Consider the following 18,543-nt stretch of genomic DNA (forward strand, 5'->3'; position numbering starts at 1 on the left):
CTACTTGAAGAATAGGTTCACTTCAGTAATTTTACTTCCTAGAAGTTATTCCACTAATGAAACCTCTGGAGAGCTAGTTCAGCAGTTAAGAGAGCTTGCTGCTCTTCCAGAGGACCTGAGTTCAATTCCCAGAGCCCATTTTTGGGCAGCTCACAACTGCCTGTAACTCCAGCTCAAAGGGATCTGAGGCCTTCTACTGTCCTCCAAAAGCACCTGCATCCATGTGGCATAAGCACACACATACATAAATAAAAATACACAAAACCACACGGGAAAATACTACATTTCTTCATAAGGACAGGAAACTGGAAACTGTTAGGATTCTGCTTCCACTCCAACTGCATGGCCACACATGTGCAGTTCAGCAGCTAAGCAAGGGGTCTTAAGTCTTACGTCATCAGTGCGCTGGTGATTATGTGCTCTGTAAGCCCACCTGCACATGTGTATGGGAATCCTTAAAAAAAAGCCAGACACTGACTCCTCCTTCCTCCTCTCTGTTCTTCCCTGCCCCTGCTATCTCTCTCTCTCTCTCTCTCTCTCTCTCTCTCTCTCTCTCTCTCTCTCTCTCTCTCTCTCTCTCTCTCTCTCCCCCCCCATGTGCTTCTTCCCCAGGTCTGGTACTTTTGTTCTGCACCACCACCACCCCCAATAAAGCTCTGATACTGAGTTTTGTCGTGGCTCATGCCTCACAACCTTTCCGTATGGAAACCAATGCCACTTATCATTTTTAAGAACAACAGAAACAACCTAAATTCCCACAAGTAGGGAGGGGCTAACTAAATCACATAAATGGACACAAGCAGACGCTGACATTGATGATGCCTGTCTCCAGTCTGTGCTTTCACAATGAAGAGCCCAGTATGTGATTAACTAAAAAAGCCATCTTACAAATAGCTTCTTTGTGCAATTACATTTCTATAAACTGGTTTATATGTTTGTGGTGATATATATATATATATATATATATATATATATATATATATATACACACACACACATGTTTCTTCTATTTCCACATTGCTTGAGTTTTCTATATGAGTAGGTGTTTCTTCATAGTAACCAGAATGATTAAACTGCTCTTTAAGTGTCTGGTTACTCCACAGGCCCTGGGTCTCAGCAAGGCACGCACCTGCTGTATGCTGGGTCTGTTCCAGGTGTTTGCACTGGGGTACTCTGAGCTGATCCTAGTCTTTGGCTTCCGTTTCTCATCTCTAGCCTGATTGTTTAGAATCAGAAAATGTTGGGATTGTAAAATATAGCTTGGACCCTTGTTTGACAGATGAGGGCACCAAGGTCCAGAAAAGGTAATTTCCTGAGGATTTCACAGCCATTTATCTTCAAAATAATAGGCGAGCACTCAACCAAACTGTGCTGCTTGTCCCCTAAGTCTGAGTGTGGATCCCTTCTGAGTGGGTTAGTCATCTTAAATGCCTCATCTCCTGGGAGACCTTGTCTAGGCAAACCCAGGATGAAACATAAAAGGGACTTGAGGTAGACTGTCATTAGTGGGGAGGAGCCTGACCCTGCCAGGCTGAAAAGCAGCTCCATTAGTGCTCGGATACTGCCCAGGCAGCAGGCTGCAGGGCATTAGCAGAGGAGCTTCCCTGGGCTAGCGCCAGGAGTCAGTTAATTATAAGGCAACGTGGGCCTGAAAATGGCCCATTAAATGTGTTTGCATTGCACCAGCAGAGCTCAAGCTCTTTGTCACTTTCTAAAAAATAAAAAATAAAAATAAAAAATGCTTTTGGCATTTTATACACTTTCCTGAGTGTTCCAGTGATCCCTGGCATAGTCATGTCACATAGCATGGGCACACCACTGCCACTTACCTCTCCTTGAGCATCTCGCACAGATTCCACCCCTTCTGCCTTGGCTCAGCCCACACCGGGGCTCTCAGAGCTCCAATCATCCATCAAAGCATTTCCCCTACAAAGAGAAACTTCCCGACCTCTATTTAATTGCACATAAAATTCTAGAGGGCTAGAATGGCAGGGTTCTGGTGTTCAGAATCTTTGAGCTGGAGTGGCCCTAAAACTGATACTATCCATTCTGTTTATAGCTAGAGATCCCCTAAGGTTCTGGGAGGGGAGGAAGCTTGCCCAAAGCCACAGACATGCAAGGCTCAGGCTGGAGCCAGCTCAGAGAATTAGCAGATCAGCCTTGGCTTTGAATCAAATAATAAGCTTTTCTCTTCTTAGTTACATCCTCCCAAGAATCCAGGTCACTGCCCTTTCCTCCCAGCTGGTGAGCTGTGTTAGGGAAGCCCTGCAAGATGTCCAAAGCCAGGCAAGACTCTTCCCAAGTAGGTATACCAGATGTCCGCAACACTGTCTTCTCCCTCAAAGCTCAGACCTCCCATAGAGGTAGGACTATTTGCACACATTGAAGGAGATAGATTCACTAGAGGAATGCTGCAACTCCCCGATTCCCAGTGGTGGGGAGAGCGCACAGTCTCTGGTGAGGGAAGAACAGTTGAGTCCAGCTTCCAGAGCATGTGTCTCTGCCTACTGGTTATCTTAATAACTCCCTTAGGATTCCTAGTAACAAGGGAAATGTGTACGCCCTTTGCTAAGACTCAAGGATGGAGAGAACCTGAGCTTCAGGCCAGGCTGTGTGGTTTCAAGGTTCCTCCAGAGCTCAGGGCTCCTCAGCAGAAGCAAGGCCTGTACTGGGGGTGTGTGCAGGTGTTGGCAAGGGTACAGAGTGCTGAGTGCTGTCCCTGTAAAATCACAGGCCCATGCCTGAGGACCTAGAGGGCAGCTGTGGTCCCAAGACTCTTCTCATCTTGTCTGGACGAGAAGAGACAGCCTGGACTGGGCACCATGACTCCTGGACTCTGGTCCTGACACTGAAGCTTTACTATCATGTGCCTTCAAGTGCCTCTGAGCTCCCAGGTACTTCTGAGGGCTGTACATGGTAAGAATGGCTGACCATAGTAACCATTAGCTCCTCTCATTCTCCCGGTTCGCTTCTCCTTAGTCTTGTGACCTTCCTGGGCCTGTTCCTCCTGTAGCGCAGCCCTCACCTCCATGTTTCAAAGGCATCTTCGCTGGAGCCACTCCCACGCCGGACACCTTCTAGGTGCAAACCAAAGCAATTACTGGGTGATTATGTGTCTCATGGATGTCATTGCTGGGGTGAGGAAGCCACGCCTCTCCTGAGCTCTGACTTTGCTGCCTAGGAGTGCCCTGTGATGCTCTTCATTAATGTGGATCTGACTGGAGATTCTGGCACACAATCCTGACGATCTACACACTGCTGCACGGAGACACGGAGGTCCATCTGGCTGTTGCATGGCAGGTAAGTGGGCAGTAACTGGGGACCCCAGGCGATGGGTGTCCCCGAGAGGCGCTTTCACACGTGTGGGGTGGGAGGGGTGTTATTTGGGATGAAACTTTGATCTTTGCTTGTTAGGATTTTAGATTTGGTTAGTCCACAGGACACTCTCTCATAGTCATCAGGAGATGGAAGAGCTAGTCCCAAAACCACCCTGTGAATCATGGCCAAGGCTCAGCTAGGGTCAGACCTGCTCCATGTGCTTTGATGAAGGAGGCAGGAACTGAATCGAGAGGGAAGGACTCCCATCTACACACACACACACACACACACACACACACACCATGCAGATTCAGAGACATTCCTGGACATCATTGGGGACCATGGCCCAGATGAGACATAGGACGAAGCCTCTTGGGGAACCTCATAAGCCACATTCTCTCCTAATTTGAACCCATGTACTTGAGGGCAAGAGCAATTCCCTGTGAGGTGAAAAGAATAGTATGACCTTGGGCAGGGAGAGCTGCCATTGGTGCCTCATCTGAACCATGGGAGTTATAATACACACAACTTCACAGGCCTGCTGGGAAGGGATCCAGGGTACTTCACGCTGCCACACAATAGCTCACATGGGCCTAAAAGACAATGGACTCAGGAAATGTGTCCCCACAGCAGAGCTCCCACACAGGGAATAGGAACAGCAAACCCTGTCAGGTGCCGGGATCCAGTGGGAACCAGCCAGCAGAAGCAGGAACCCGCAGTCAGAGGTCTCTAAGGGATGTTCCCGGTTTTACACCTCCTACTTTCCCCTCTTCAACATCATGGGAAAATGTGTCAATCAACTAACTCTTCCTTTGTTTTAGTCTTTCCAACGCAGGTGACTTTTCCTTGTCATATTTTAATTTCTTCATATTCTTCATGGTAGTGGATCACATTAGTGGACAGCCAAGGCTGTCCGGCTCCTTGATAGGTGCTATTTCCTAAGTTGACGTTGCTTCCCTGTCAGTGCTGATGTAGAGAGAGCTGACTTTGTTTCCCTCTGGGTTAGATATTTTTCATGACCTTCACACTCTTTCCCTCTGCACTGATTTAGCAAGACCAAACTTTATTGTTGAGGAAGGACTAAGTCAACGATGGGGCTCCAGTATCAGATCTGTAACTATTTTGATGGGTGACCACTTGTCTCCATCTGTAAAATATTGGGGTCAGGAGCTGGGAAGATGGCTTAGTGATTTAAGGCTTGCTGTGCAAGCACACGAGTCTGAGTTCAAATCCCCAGAAGGCATGTAAAGCCAGGCACAGTGGCACACATCTGTAATCGATGGAGATGAGGGCGGGAGAATCCCCAGGAGCTCATGGGCCAGCCAGCCTGGTGTATACAGCAGCAGACAACAAAGAGACCCTGTCCCCAACAATGCAGAAGGGGAGGATTGACATGTGAAGATGCGCTTTGACCTTCAGTGCATGTGCCTGAATTCATGCACATAAAAGCTAACATCCAGGCTCACATCATAGACATACTCACAAGTAAAATGAAATGTTGGAATCAGAGCTAATCTGCCCAGTGTATAAACTGAATGTTATATTGAATTCAATTACCTATGCTTTCTGGGTCCTCCTAGCTTCTTTGGGGTGTTCCCTCCTCAGAGCACAGATAAATGAGGCACCAGGGCCTCCCTACTGTCCTATTCAGACAGATATCTCTAGTTGGTCCCAGAGCTCTTTCCTACAGAGCCTGGATATGGTCCCAGAATTCTCTTCAGCCAGAGCCTTCAGTTATTACTAACAGTTGGTGAGTATTAGCAAACGCAATGAGACCCTTCAGCCATCAATGCATTACAATAACCTTTCAGTTCAGAACTCCTAAGAGATGGTGAAATACTCCATGAGGACTGGCTCTTAGTCATCATTGGTTGAAGCTGATGGGCCACTATCTACTTGTGTGGGGGACCCTGGCTCCCAAGAGGACAAGGAAGAAAAGGGAGATGAAGCAGTTGCCCCAAGAAGGCCTTAGGCAACTCCCCGATTAATCATTTAGCTGTGGAGCTCAGGTGTTCATGATGCATGCTAAGGGCAGAGTCATAATGGGGCCCATTAAAAAACAATTATACTGAGGCCTGAGTCTGGAAGATGTGGCCGGCTTCAGCTAGGGTTTTTGTGCTCAGTCTCACTAGGTACCGCGCCAGGCTGGGACAGAGAATTGTCACTTAGCTCTGTGGTGTCACTGTGGTGTGGAAGAAGAAAAGGTGTGAAAATCTAGGGTAGGTGTGAAGATCATGGCAGGGAGCAAGTGAATGGGACACAACCTTCTGTACACAGGGCTTCCTGTTATGCAGGTCTTTAGGGATGGCTGGTAAATACCTAAGCTAGGAGAGGAGGAGGGCATGAGGTCGGCGGGCACAGGAGTGGGGGTGGGGCCAAATTGAGAGTAACCTGAAGTGCAACAGGCTGTTTCTAAAACTCTTGTCCCTGGAGCGGGAGAAATGACATGTTGACTCTCATGCAATAGGAGAAGTCCCTTGTGCACTGTGAGCCTCCGTGTCTCCATAGCAACAGGATGGATTGAATAAGATGAGCTAAAAATTGTTCCAAGGCTGGCAGGGCAGTAACTTCAGGCAGGGCTGAAAAAGAAAGAGTGAAATGAAAACCAATGTATATGAGCAGTGGAGTGGCATGGATGGCCAAAGAGAGGGGAAGTGGTTTTGGAAAGGAGGTGACATTTTCAAAACCCCCATCTACAGAGCCCCTAACTGGATCTGGAGCTAAGTGCCCTATTCACAGGGACATCATCCCCCCTGGTTGGAGCCTGTTGTTCTGCCGTGTTTGTTAATGGCGTCCCTTTCCACTCTCGAAATCTCCTGGTCTAACTGGTACAGTTGGTCTTTGCCTACTTTACTCAGTGCTTCTCAAAACCATAGGAGGAAGGTGTTATAACCACCCCTTCCCAGGGAAGGGCAACTGAGCCTCAGAGAGGCCCCAACAATTTTCACAGGGCCACAGAGGCAGCAGCAAGCACATGAGTCAGAATGGCATTAATTGGCAGAACACTGGAGTGGCAGCCGGCAGGTATTGTGTAAATACTGATGGTGGTAACATGATGAACAACATATTTGCTGAGTTCCTAGTATGTGTCAGGTCATGTTCTGAATACTCTGGATTATTTCATTTAATCCTCTAATACTCGCTAGCAAGAATTATCAACAAACTGCTCCTACCAGGAGACTGAGTTTCAGAAAGGTCCATTCACTGGCTTCAGTTCACACAGCCCTCAAGGAACGCAAGCTATACTGGAATTCAGTTGTGTACCTCTGAGCCTTTGTTCACAGTGCCTGACCAAGATGCAAAGAAAAGCTGACAGGTGATGGTGAAAGAAAAAAAGGGAAGGAAATGGGAAAAGCCTTGGGGGAGAGGGGTGTCTATGGGGCTTGCGGTGCTCATATTGTGCCCTTCTTCCTCTCTGACTGGTGGGCACAGCCTTTGACTCAGAGGCTTTGTGGGCTCTGGGCCCGGGATTGAATGCTCACCCTGCAAATCCCCAAGGGAGAAGGCCTAGGGACTGGTAATATGCTCTCCACATTGTCCTCAGGCCTGAGGACCTGTCAACCAGAGAAGTTCCAGATCAGGTATTGCCTGCCCCCAACCCCTCCCTGACACCTGGCAAGGAGCTGTGGAACCACCTCCACATCTGCACACTGATTAGAAGATCAAGAGGAGCGCTTGGGGACCAGAGGTACTTGTTTCCGTAGCAAGCCAGAGACTCCCCAAACCGTAAGGTCCTTCTGGGTCATTTCACAGATGGAACCACTGAGGCCCAGAAGAGGGGGAACAGCTCGCCCAGGTCCCCCCAGGAGTTAGCAGCAGGTCTGCCGCTCTTCTCAGAGGCCACATAGATACATTGCGGCTTGCTTCATGACTATTGCAAAAGTAAGAAGTTGGGGGAGAGACAGGGCTGAGCACAGGACTGTGTGAGTGGGGAGAATAGGGTAAGCATGATGTGGGTGGGGTCTGGTCCACCAACGGAGGGCCCAGATTGCTGGCAAGCATTAGATTCCTTGTCATACCCCATCCAAGGGGCAGAGAGAGGGGTTCACCACTTATCTAAAATTCACTGAGCATCTGTTAGGTCCCAAGCCCTAACCCAGACTCCCAGGGGCCCAGGGAGTCTAAGAGCCAGAGCTGAACTTCACAGAGCTCTTAGCACAGAGGAGATAGACATATAAGCAAACAAGTGTAAAGCATCCTTGAACATGGGTTGTGGACAGATGCTTTCATGTCAGAGAGCAGTATCTGAGCTGGGATGAAGGGGAAGTGTCACTGAGTTATCTCGACAGACTGTGACCTGTGAATGTATCTACTTCCTCCTTCACACTGCTTCATGCGTAAGATTCCTTCTTCCATGCTTTTTGTCTCACTGTTCCCTTAACTAGGGAGAGACACGTTAGGATACAATAGGAAGTAATCACCAGAATGGTGGCTTTTTCCCCCCGCCTCCCTGCTCCAAGTCCTGACTGCCATTTCATAGATAGCAAGTCAGGAGGGTGTGATGCCGATGGGTCTGAATGACTTAGAGGCATCTCCAGGGGCCAAATCACAGAGAGATGGGGACCATGACCTCCTGGACTGTGAAGAGGTATAAAGCTGGGACATGAGATGGCAGGTCACGATTTCTAGGTTAATCTTCCTGCAAAACTACCAGGGTAGAACAGGAAGAGCAGTGTTGGAAGGGAAGTGGGGAGACGTTGAAAGAATAAAGATATTTGCCGGGCGGTGGTGGCGCACGCCTTTAATCCCAGCACTCGGGAGGCAGAGCCAGGCGGAGCTCTGTGAGTTCGAGGCCAGCCTGGTCTACAGAGCAAGATCCGGGACAGGCACCAAAACTACAGAGTGAGTTCCAGGAAAGGCGCAAAGCTACACAGAGAAACCCTGTCTCGAAAAACATAAATAAATAAATAAATAAATAAATAAATAAATAAATAAATAAATAAATAAATAAATAAATAAATAAATAAATTAGCTTATCAAGAGGAGCTCGCTGGCATGTCTAGGTGGGTAAGCTACCTCTTCAAGAGCTGCAGGAATTCGGCAGACCAGTGAGATGGCTCAGTGGGTAGAGGCAGTAAAGGCGCTATCAGTGCAAGCCTGGAGACCTAAGTTCAATTCCCAGAAGCCATGTGAAGGTGCAAGGAGAGAACCAACTCCAAAAAATTGTCCTCTGACCCCTACGTGTGTGCTGTGCATCCATGTGCCCCCACACACATTATACATGCACATGTATGCCCCCACACACATTGTGCATGCACATAAATATGCATAATAATATATTTTTTAAAGGAATTCAGCTGAGGGAGCTAGGTTTAGTGACAGGTGCCTTTGCTGGTACTTAGGACAGAGTTCAAAGCTTACTTACAAATAATGTTATGTAGACTGAGCAGGTTATATATTTATGTATTTAGGTGTGTGTGTGTGTGTGTGTGTGTGTGTGTGTGTGTGTGTGTGTGTGTGTGTGTGTAAATAACTAAAGACAAAGAGGCCATGAATTTGAAAGTGCAAGGGGTATATGGATGTGGAGGGAGGAAATTGGAGAAAATGATGTATATATTATAATCTCAAAAAAATCTATAATTTTAAAAAAGAATTCAAGATCATCCTTGCCTACATAGTGAATTTGAGGGAATCCTGGATAGCATTAAACACCGTCAGAAAGAGAGGGAAAAAAGGAGAGGTAAAGAAGGAAGAAAGGTAAGTGGTAGGGCAGCTGAGGAGACTTGACCCTGGTCTGGGGAGCTATGAGAGAGATGGTTTCTGAGATTCAAGCTTAGTGATAATCGTGGTTCTGACTCATACCACAGGAATAGGCAACAAGGTTATTGGGAGGTAATTATCTCGGTCCTGACATGGCTCAGGGTGGTTATAAAGGGGGTGGGACTTGATGAGGGGGCTTAAGCCTTCGGTCATGGGAATCTGTGCTGGTTTCCTATTCCTTTATCATAGATCCCACCAGCTCCTGTCACCTTCTGAGGCATCTGCATCCTTATCACAGATAGACAGGAGAGAGTAGAATGAGGGAGAAAAGGGAGGGACAAAGAGAGAGGGGTGTGGTCAGATATTGAGAAATAGCAGGGTTATAAGGAGAATGAGTAGCTGCGGGGAGGGAAGTCCATGAACTGGAGGGAGTTTAGGGTAGGGGAGTTGAAAAGGACCCTAATGTAACTTAGAAATATGTAACAAGTGCTTGTGAGCCTAGAGGCCAGCATGCACTTTGGTATCTGAGTAGGCACCACAGGTAGCCATTTGTCCCCTCTGCCAGTGATAAGGGAAATGACTCCTTCTGGTATTCGGGAACCAGCTTCACAAGTTCTGAGGAATGCAGGCTTTTATCTAACCACCAGAAATCCTCCTATAGTCCAGGCTGAGCCCATTTCTGAATATTTGGGGTATTCTAGATATTTGGAATTTGGGGGACTGGAGTCTCCTTTGGACCTTCTCATTGTTTCTCCGCAGAACCCTGCCCCTTTTTATAGTGGCTTTCAGTGTCCGTTGCCAAATGTGTCTGCTTTCTAGGACCCTAACTGAAGAGGCGTGGCTTCCCTCTTCCTCTTCTCCATCTCTGTCCTCCCAGCACTGCTGAGACTTACAGCTTGCCTGCCCTGTTATTTTTCTTTCAAATTCTATTAAAATTGTCTTTGGGCTAAAAAAATAATTAAATATACTATAATCATTAAAAAGGTAGGCATTTTCATCTACTGTATTGGTTACTGCTCTGCTGCTGTGACAAAATACTAGGACCAAAAGCAATTTATACAAAGGAGAGCTTATTTGACTTACTGGTCCAGAGGGATAAGAGAACATCACAGTGAGGAAGCATGGCACCAAGCAGGAGGCACGACACCCAGAGCAGGAATCCAGGAGCTCATATTCTCACACCCAAGCACAAAGAAGAGAGAAAACTAAAAGTGGTGTGAAGCTTCTAACATTAAAGCCCATCCCCAGTGACATTCTTCTGTAAATCAAGGCCACACCTTCTAAGCCTCCTCAACAGTTCCACCAACTAGGAACCATGTGTTCAAATACCCGAGTCTGTCGAGGACATTTCTCATTCAAACTACTACACTCTACTCCTTGGTCAACGCAGGTTTGTGGCTATATCGTAATGCAAAATGTTTATGATTTAACTTTAAAAGTCCCCATGTTTGTTCACAGTCTCGACACTGTTTAAAGGTCCAAATCTCTTCTGAAACTCAGGCAATCTTTTAATTGTAACCACCTGTAAAATAAAAAAGCAAATTACATACTCCCAACATATAATAGCATAGAATATACATTATCATTCCAATAGGAAAGAATGGGGACATAGTAAAGAAATACTGGACCAAAGCCAGACCAGAACCCAGTTAGGGAAACACGAAGTCCTGTAGCTTTGTGGCCATCATCAAAGGACTTAGATGGCTCCATCCTTCCAGCTTTTCTGCCTGCAACACACATCTCTCTCCTGAGCTGGTTCCACTTCCTGTATGTAGCTCTTACAGACAGATATATCATGGCTCTGACATCTCCAACATCTTTGATCTCCAATGCAATTCAGGCTTCACTTTCACAGCTTCATGCAACGGCCTATGAAGACCTCTTTCCCTCTCATGCAGGGACTCCCCTGCCACACACTATCTGGCCTCAGCAGCTCTCTGAAACTACAGAGGAATAATCCACAACCTCTTTACTCCCCCATCCTCTATACCCATAAAGCCAGCACCATGTGGACAACACCGCCAAGTCTGGCTCCAGTATGGGATAGACCCTTGAATCATATCAGCACCAACATTTTTTGTCCAGCTCCTTTCTGGGAAAAGAGAACTGCTTGTGCTCCTTCACTAGTTGGAAACTTAGCTGGGTGGGGTCTTTCCCTGAGGGCACCCTTTCCTTACTCCAGTGCAAAGCAGATCTCTCCTCAACAGTGCTGTTCTCCTTAACAATCACAGCCTCTTCTAGCACATGCCTTGACTGTGACATTAAGCATCCTAGTGCTCTTCTCTCTAAACTGTGCATTTTGTATTTCATTTTGACCCACTTGCTCTTGTTCATTGTAGACTTGCAGAAGGATTATCAATAATTATCATACCACAGTTCCAACATCAAGTAGTCTTGAATTTTTTCTACCAGTGAAATTAGTCCTTTGCTTTCTAATTTAGCTTCAGGCAAGTTCTCAGGACACAGACAGAAGGCAGCTGGATTCTTTGCCAAAAATATCACATGAATGGCCTCTAGCCCAGTTACTATTAAAATCTTCACTTTCTTCTGAGACCTCTTGAGCTAAACCTCTACAGTCCACATTACTCTCAGTACTTCTATCTTCAGGACTCCTATCCAAACAGCTAAAGCTCTGCTTACCACATTCAGTGGCTTTTCAAATCTAAAGTTCCAAAGACTTCCACATTCTCCCAAATAACAGCATACTCAGGTTCTTCTCAGCAGCAACCCACTCTCCGGTACCAACTTCTGCATTAGTTATTCTGTATTAGTTACTTTTCTGTGGCTGTGGATTAAAACAAACAAAAAAAAAAACATTACTAAAAGCAACTTATAGATGAAAGAGTTTATTTGACTTACGGTTCCAGAGGGAGAGAAGTCCATCATGTCAGAGAAGTGTGTGGCAGCCAGCAGTAGGTATGACAGCCAGAACAGGAAGCTGAGAGCTCACATCTTCAAATACAAGCATGAAGCAGAGAGATTGATCTCAAAGTGGAACAAGGCTTTTAATCTCAAAGCCTGTCCCCAGTGACATACTATTCCAGCAAGACTGTACTACCTAATGCTCCCTAAGCAGTGCCACCAACTGGCAACTAAGTGTTTAAATGCCTGAGACTCTAGGGAATACTCCTCACTCAAATCACCACATCTGTCTTCTTCAGATCATGACCCTTGCCAAACCGCTGTTACAATGTCCAGGATACAGGCTCCTCTTGTATTTTAGAGTCTTGAACTTCTGGGTCTGTGATGCTTATGGGATCAAAAGCAAAGGTAACAGAGTATAGGGGCTCTATGCACGTACAGACTCAAGTGCCAGAATCTAAGCTCCACTGTTTACAAAGTTCTGTGACTCTTCCTGTTTCCATTTGTAAAGTTGAGACAAACATCCCTCAAATGGTTAATGAAGATTAAAGAACATAGCATTTATAAAATACTTAGGGGGACTGGAGAGATGGCTCAATGGTTAAGAGCACTGACTGCTCTTCCAGAGGACCCAGGTTCAATTCCCCACACCCACATGGAAGCTCACACCTGTCTGTAACTCCAGTTTCAGGAGACCTAACACCCATAGCAAAGTACAAATACACATAAATAATAATAATAAAATATTAAAATAAAATTAAAAAGTACTTAGAAAACTACTTGTTTCATAGGAAATCTTACTAAATAAAACCTATTCAGTGTCTCTGCCCACAATTAGTGTATGCCTGCTGTATACACCAAACAAAATAGAAGCAGGATCCCAGGTACCCTTAGGCAGGAAATAACTCTTTTTTTTTTTTTTTTTTTTTTTTTTTTGGTTTTTTCGAGACAGGGTTTCTCTGTGTAGCTTTGCGCCTTTCCTGGAACTCACTTGGTAGCCCAGGCTGGCCTCGAACTCACAAAGATCCGCCTGCCTCTGCCTCCCGAGTGCTGGGATTAAAGGCGTGCGCCACCACCGCCCGGCTGGAAATAACTCTTTAAAGATATTTATATCAGTACATTTCTTGTTGCTATGACAAAAGGCCTGAGAGTAACTTGAAGGAAGAAAGATTCAGTTCAAAAGGCAGTTTTAGCAGTTTTAGGCCATGGTCCTTTAGACCGTGGGCAGAAAATCATGGTGCCTGAGCATGTGGTGGAGGAGCTTTTTATCTCATGAAGACAGGAAACAGTCACAAGAAGAATAAGACTCTCCCAAGGACTCACATCCCACTCAGTGAGTGACCTCTGTCCTCTACCTAAAACCCATCTCTTAAAGCTTCCAGGACCTTCCAAAAGAGCACCACTAGCTGGGGACATTTTATATCTAACCCATAACAATATTAGTTCAATTTCACATCATAGCGTTACATTTCTTACCTTCTATATTCTTTGAAAAACTATGAGTGATATGTTTTCTTCAAGAGGTGGAATGTTTCCTGTCCTTGAATCTATGCAGACCTTTGTAACTGCCGTAACTAATGGAATGTGGTAGTGATAGCAGAGTGAGACTTCTTAGGTCACAACACAAAAGGTTTACAGCTTCATCCTCAGTCTCTTGGATCACTTGCCCAGAGGCAAACCAGGTGTCCCCAGTCATAGGACACTTAGGCACAAGGAGAGTCCCATGTGGAAAAGAACTAAAGTTCTGACTTAGATCGACTTCTCCAACTAAGTGTGTTAAGTGCATTGGAAGTGGGTCCTCCAGCCCCAAACAGGCTTTCAGGCAAATAGAGCCCAGCTGGTGTGCGATTGAGCCCAGGAGGCTCTCCAGAGGTGCAGTGGCCAGATGAGCACTGAGCAAGCTCCTGACTCACAGAAAACAACGTGTCTTAATTTGCTCCCTGTTGCTGTGATAAAACACTGACCAAAACCAACTTAAGAAAGAAACGGTTTATTTAGCTAACACTTCCAGGTCATAGTCCATCATCAAGGGAAACCAGAGCAAGAGCTCAAGGCAGGACCCTGAAGGCAGGAACTGAGGAAGAGATCTCAGGGGAATGCTGCTTACTGACTTGCTTCCCCAGGCTGGCTTAGCTACCTTTCTTATACAGCCCAGACCCATTTGCCTAATGATGGTACTCCCCATAGTGGAATGGGCCCTGCTGTATCAGTTAACTATCAAGAAAATGCACCATAGACCAAGCTGATGAAGGCAATTCTTTGAGGTTCTATTTCCCCAGATAACTATAGTTTGTGTGAAGCTGACGAAAACCTAGCTGGCACCCAGGATGACACAGCAATTCTGGTTTCCCTCAGCTAAACTCTGAGGTTAGCAAACTGATTAAACAGCAGCAGATTGCTAATGCATCAGCTTTCTTGTCATTAAATTTCTTGGAACTAATTTGATGTATATTAGTGGCTCCAGTTACGATTTCACAATTATTATATTCCAATTGTACTATAAAAAGTAAATAAGAAATCGATTTTAGTTCAATATAGTTAAGTATATGAATGCTTGTCACAACTTTATCAGAACACATGGCATTCTGGTCAGGAGACATGTAACATGCCATGCAGACTTACTCCTGTGGGATGTGGTGGAGACCAAACTCTATTCAAGCAATGTCACTAAATACCTGACATAAAGGAGGGAGGGTTTATTTTTAGTTCGTGTTTCAGAGGATTCAGTTTGGACCTACACATGCCTGAGCACAACATCTTGGTGACAAGAATGTGTGGCAGAAGAGGACTGTTCCCCCTGTGGTGGACAGGAAGCAGAGGGGGGGGAATACAAGAAGGAATGTACCTGTACAACAGTGCCCATGGATATACAAGTACCACAGCCCATTCCTTGTCTCCCTCCAAGTTTTGGTGGTCTGTTGCTGGTAACAATCTACCCTCACAGCAGCTTCTCCCTAAACGTCAGAAGTGCCATAGACTGTTCGGTCCCCAGTACTCAGTACAACACGCAATCGCTAAACAAACCGACCTCAAATAGACAAAGGATGAGGATTCTGAGATCGAGGTCAGATCCATCATTCTTCTCTCCCCAAGAGAGGCCCCACCAATTGAAGACTTAGCCTCAATGCCACCTTCGAAAGGACATCTTGTTTGTCACTCTTTAGACTTCATTAGGCCCCTCTGTCCTTGTCCTTTGAGCTCTTATGTTCCTGACAGCACGTGTCTAAACAGTAATTAGCCACATGTGGACTCAACCACTCAAGTGATGCACCTGCTTATTTGGAACATAACGATGAATATTTATTTCTCATGTTTTGAGTGATCTAAATGACAAGAAGTTGTCCCGAGAACCTCTCCAATGGCATCATTATCCCCATTCTACTGAGAAGGAAAGTAAAATATAGATAGTTCAAGGAGGAAGTAGTTCGTCCAATAGATGGTCAAGTCAAGCTCTGGTCACTGCAGTTGACTCAGAGGCCCCGCCCATGAGCACTGAGCTTTACCACAATCACTGAAGACAGCACCATGTCTCTCTTGTCCACCAATCTATCTCGGCACCCAGACAGCAAGCTGATGGAAAGAATATGTCACCAATCTTCGGCATTGGTCTATTCTGTAGATATGAATTAGCCTACTTGCTGAATTTATTTTTAACTCTAAAATCAATTTTCTTGACACTTTCTTAGCTATTCACAGACCTCCAGACAACAGCAAAAGAAAGTTAAGGTGGTATGCCCATGTTCTCAGGTGAACCTGAACAAGAAATTGCATTATAGTTTCAACTTTCAGACTTTTGCATTTTGTTTGTGTGAGTTTTTTGCTTGTTTTGTTTGTTTGGGGCTTGGGGTTTTTGTTGTTTTGAGACAGGGTCTCACTATATAGCTCTGGTTGGCCTGGAGCTTGCTGTGTAGACCAGGCTGGCTCAAAAATCACAGAGATCCACCTACCTCAGCTAGGATTCAAGGCCTAAGGACTTTACAGAATTTAAGAGAACCAATGGTATGTCGTAAATAGACGGACCAGTACTGCCAGGATGAAGCAGATGGAGGACAGTCGGAGACAGATGAAGTTGCCTCAAAAGCTTGACCTCACTTCTCTCCTCTCCCTGTTTAGGGGTCAGAATCACCAAGGTGGACTGGCAACATTCAGAAAATGGTACAGCCCACCACACCCAAGATTACCCTTGCCCTGAGCTGGTGGTTCGAAGGGGCCAGTTATTCAATCTCACCCTGGAGCTGAGTGGAGTCCTGGACAGCGAGGAGGCCCTCATCTTCACTGTGGAGACAGGTAACTGGCCTTTGCCAGAACCCCTGCTGGTTCCCAGACTACTGATTTTATGAACAGTAATTTGAGATTCTTCAGTTAGTAGCCCAGACTTTGGAGGGAAGCGGGTCCCTGGGAAGTGGGCTTCTGATCATTTCCAAGGGAAAGGTGGAAAATGCCACCAGTACACAGCAGCCAGCTGTGGAGGTAACCTTTCTGGAGCCCTCTGTATGTAAAGGAATCCATGTATGTTAAGGGCTCTTGACGGTCATGGAAAATACTCACGCACTTTGGGAGCCAAAATCCTTTCTTTTTCCAGCCAGAGAAGAGGCTAGCTGTCACTTTCTCCTTTGCCCAAGGGATAGTGGAGAGCCAAGGCTGCTGAGAGGTGTCCACTCTCCCCCTGGGCTCCCTGAGCTTGCCCAGTCCTTCTCTTTACAGCCTTCCAGCATTTGGAGGATAAACTCTGGGCTTCTGGGCCTATAGCATTTCTGCTTCTCTAAAGCAACATATTTAAGAGCAGAGTCTCTTGATCCCTTCTCCTCCCTGCCAGGGCCCCATGCATCTGAGGCTCTCCACACCAAAGCCATATTCCAGACAGCAGAGCTAGAGATAGGTGACCTCTGGACAGCTGCACAAGGGGAACAGACAGAGAACACCGTCACCGTCAGCCTTGCGAGCCCTTCCAATGCAGTCATTGGCCGATACCTGCTGAGTGCCAGGGCCTCCTCCCGCCGGAAACACAGTGACCGCAGGCTGGGCCACTTTATTCTCCTGTTCAATCCCTGGTGCCCAGGTAGGAGCTTCCATAACTGAGACCGAGGGTCCCCTGGAAGATCTGAATTAGCCTACTTGCTGAAATTTATTTTTAACTCTAAAAATCAATTTTCTTGGCACTTTCTTAGCTATTCACAGACCTCCAGATAATAGTAAAAGAAAGTTGAAGTGGTATGTCCGTCCATGTCCTCAGAGGCAGGTCTATCTGCGGGGGGGGGGGGGGGGGGGGGAGGGGAGCCAGGGGGGAGCCTTGGAAGCAAGATAAGGGATAGGAAGACAAGAGCCAGGACCAGATAGATGTAGGTCCCACAATATCAGGCATGACGATAGAACCTGTGTGAGGGGGCAGGAAGATAGAGGCTTCTGATATGAGAAGCCAGGAGGTCAAATGGGGGCTGAGAAAAGTAGGAGAAGCTCAAGAGTGGGTAAGAGAGCATCCATGCATGTGGGGCGGGTCAGGCTGCTCTAAGATGCAGAGGGCATCCATGCATGTGGGGTGGGTCAGGCTGCTCTAAGATGCAGAGAGCATCCATGCATGTGGGGCGGATCAGGCTGCTCTAGAGCATCCATGCATGTGGGGCGGGTCAGGCTGCTCTAAGATGCGGAGAGCATCCATGCATGTGGGGCGGGTCAGGCTGCTCTAAGATGCAGAGAGCATCCATGCATGTGGGGCGGGTCAGGCTGTTCTAAGATGCAGAGAGCATCCATGCATGTAGGGCGGGTCAGGCTGCTCTAAAGCATCCATGCATGTGGGGCGGGTCAGGCTGCTCTAAGCTGTGTCCCTGAAGGAGGCCGTTTCCACACCTGCAAGGTGGGACTAATAATGGTGCCTAACTCTTGCAGATGAGGTGGGAATTCACCTGGCTAGTGCAGCAACATAGTCCTATGACAAGGTCTCGGCAGGGGTAGCTAGGATCAGGACCTTATTAATGTTTAGAAAATATAAGGTGCTGTTGGCATCAAGGTGGAACATCAGATGGATCAAGATTGAAAGGGTTAGGCCCTGCTTGGAAGGAAAAAAAACACCTAGAAAGGATATCTTAGCGGAGAGGGGCATGGAGCCAGTAAGCCGCTTTCCCTGTCCTGACCATGTCAGCCCTCAGGCTCTCTCATGTGGCTAAGCCCTCCCCAGGTCAGTAGGGACAAAGCCCCAGCCTCTGTGGCCTGCTGACTGCTTTTCAGAGGACGATGTGTTTCTGGACTCAGAGGAAGAGAGGCAAGAGTACGTGCTTAACGACAGTGGCATCATCTTCCGAGGCGTGGAGAAGCACATCCGAGCCCAGGGCTGGAACTACGGGCAGGTCTTCAGGGGCACAACCAGAGGGGGTGGACCAGGGCTGGGACTACAGGCAGGTCTTCAGAGGCACAACCAGAGCGGGTGAACCAGGGCTGGGGCTACGGGCAGGTCTTCAGGGGCACAACCAGAGCGGGTGGACCAGGGCTGGGATGATGGGCAGGTCTTCAGGGGCACAGCCAGAGGGGGTGGCCCAGGGCTGGGACAACGGGCAGGTCTTCAGGGGCACAACCAGAGCGGGTGGCCCAGGGCTGGGGCTATGGGCAGGTCTTCAGGGGCACAACCAGAGGGGGTGGCCCAGGGCTGGGACTACGGGCAGGTCTTCAGGG

At 47.1% G+C, this 18,543-nt stretch overlaps 1 protein-coding gene across 1 annotated transcript in view; it reads left to right on the forward strand.

The window, feature by feature from the left end:
• The first annotated feature begins 2,737 nt into the window (after nucleotides 1-2,737).
• The window catches only part of Tgm6 (transglutaminase 6), a 30,269-nt gene continuing 14,463 nt past the window's right edge, over nucleotides 2,738-18,543 (forward strand). The window contains exons 1-4 of the mRNA XM_076568421.1: nucleotides 2,738-2,894; nucleotides 15,994-16,167; nucleotides 16,697-16,939; nucleotides 18,103-18,221. Coding sequence (XP_076424536.1) covers nucleotides 2,738-2,894; nucleotides 15,994-16,167; nucleotides 16,697-16,939; nucleotides 18,103-18,221 — 693 coding nt within the window. The remainder of the gene's footprint in view (nucleotides 2,895-15,993; nucleotides 16,168-16,696; nucleotides 16,940-18,102; nucleotides 18,222-18,543) is intronic.

Source organism: Peromyscus maniculatus, chromosome 4 (genome assembly GCF_049852395.1).
Source record: "Peromyscus maniculatus bairdii isolate BWxNUB_F1_BW_parent chromosome 4, HU_Pman_BW_mat_3.1, whole genome shotgun sequence".
NCBI classification, from domain to species: Eukaryota; Metazoa; Chordata; class Mammalia; order Rodentia; family Cricetidae; genus Peromyscus; species Peromyscus maniculatus.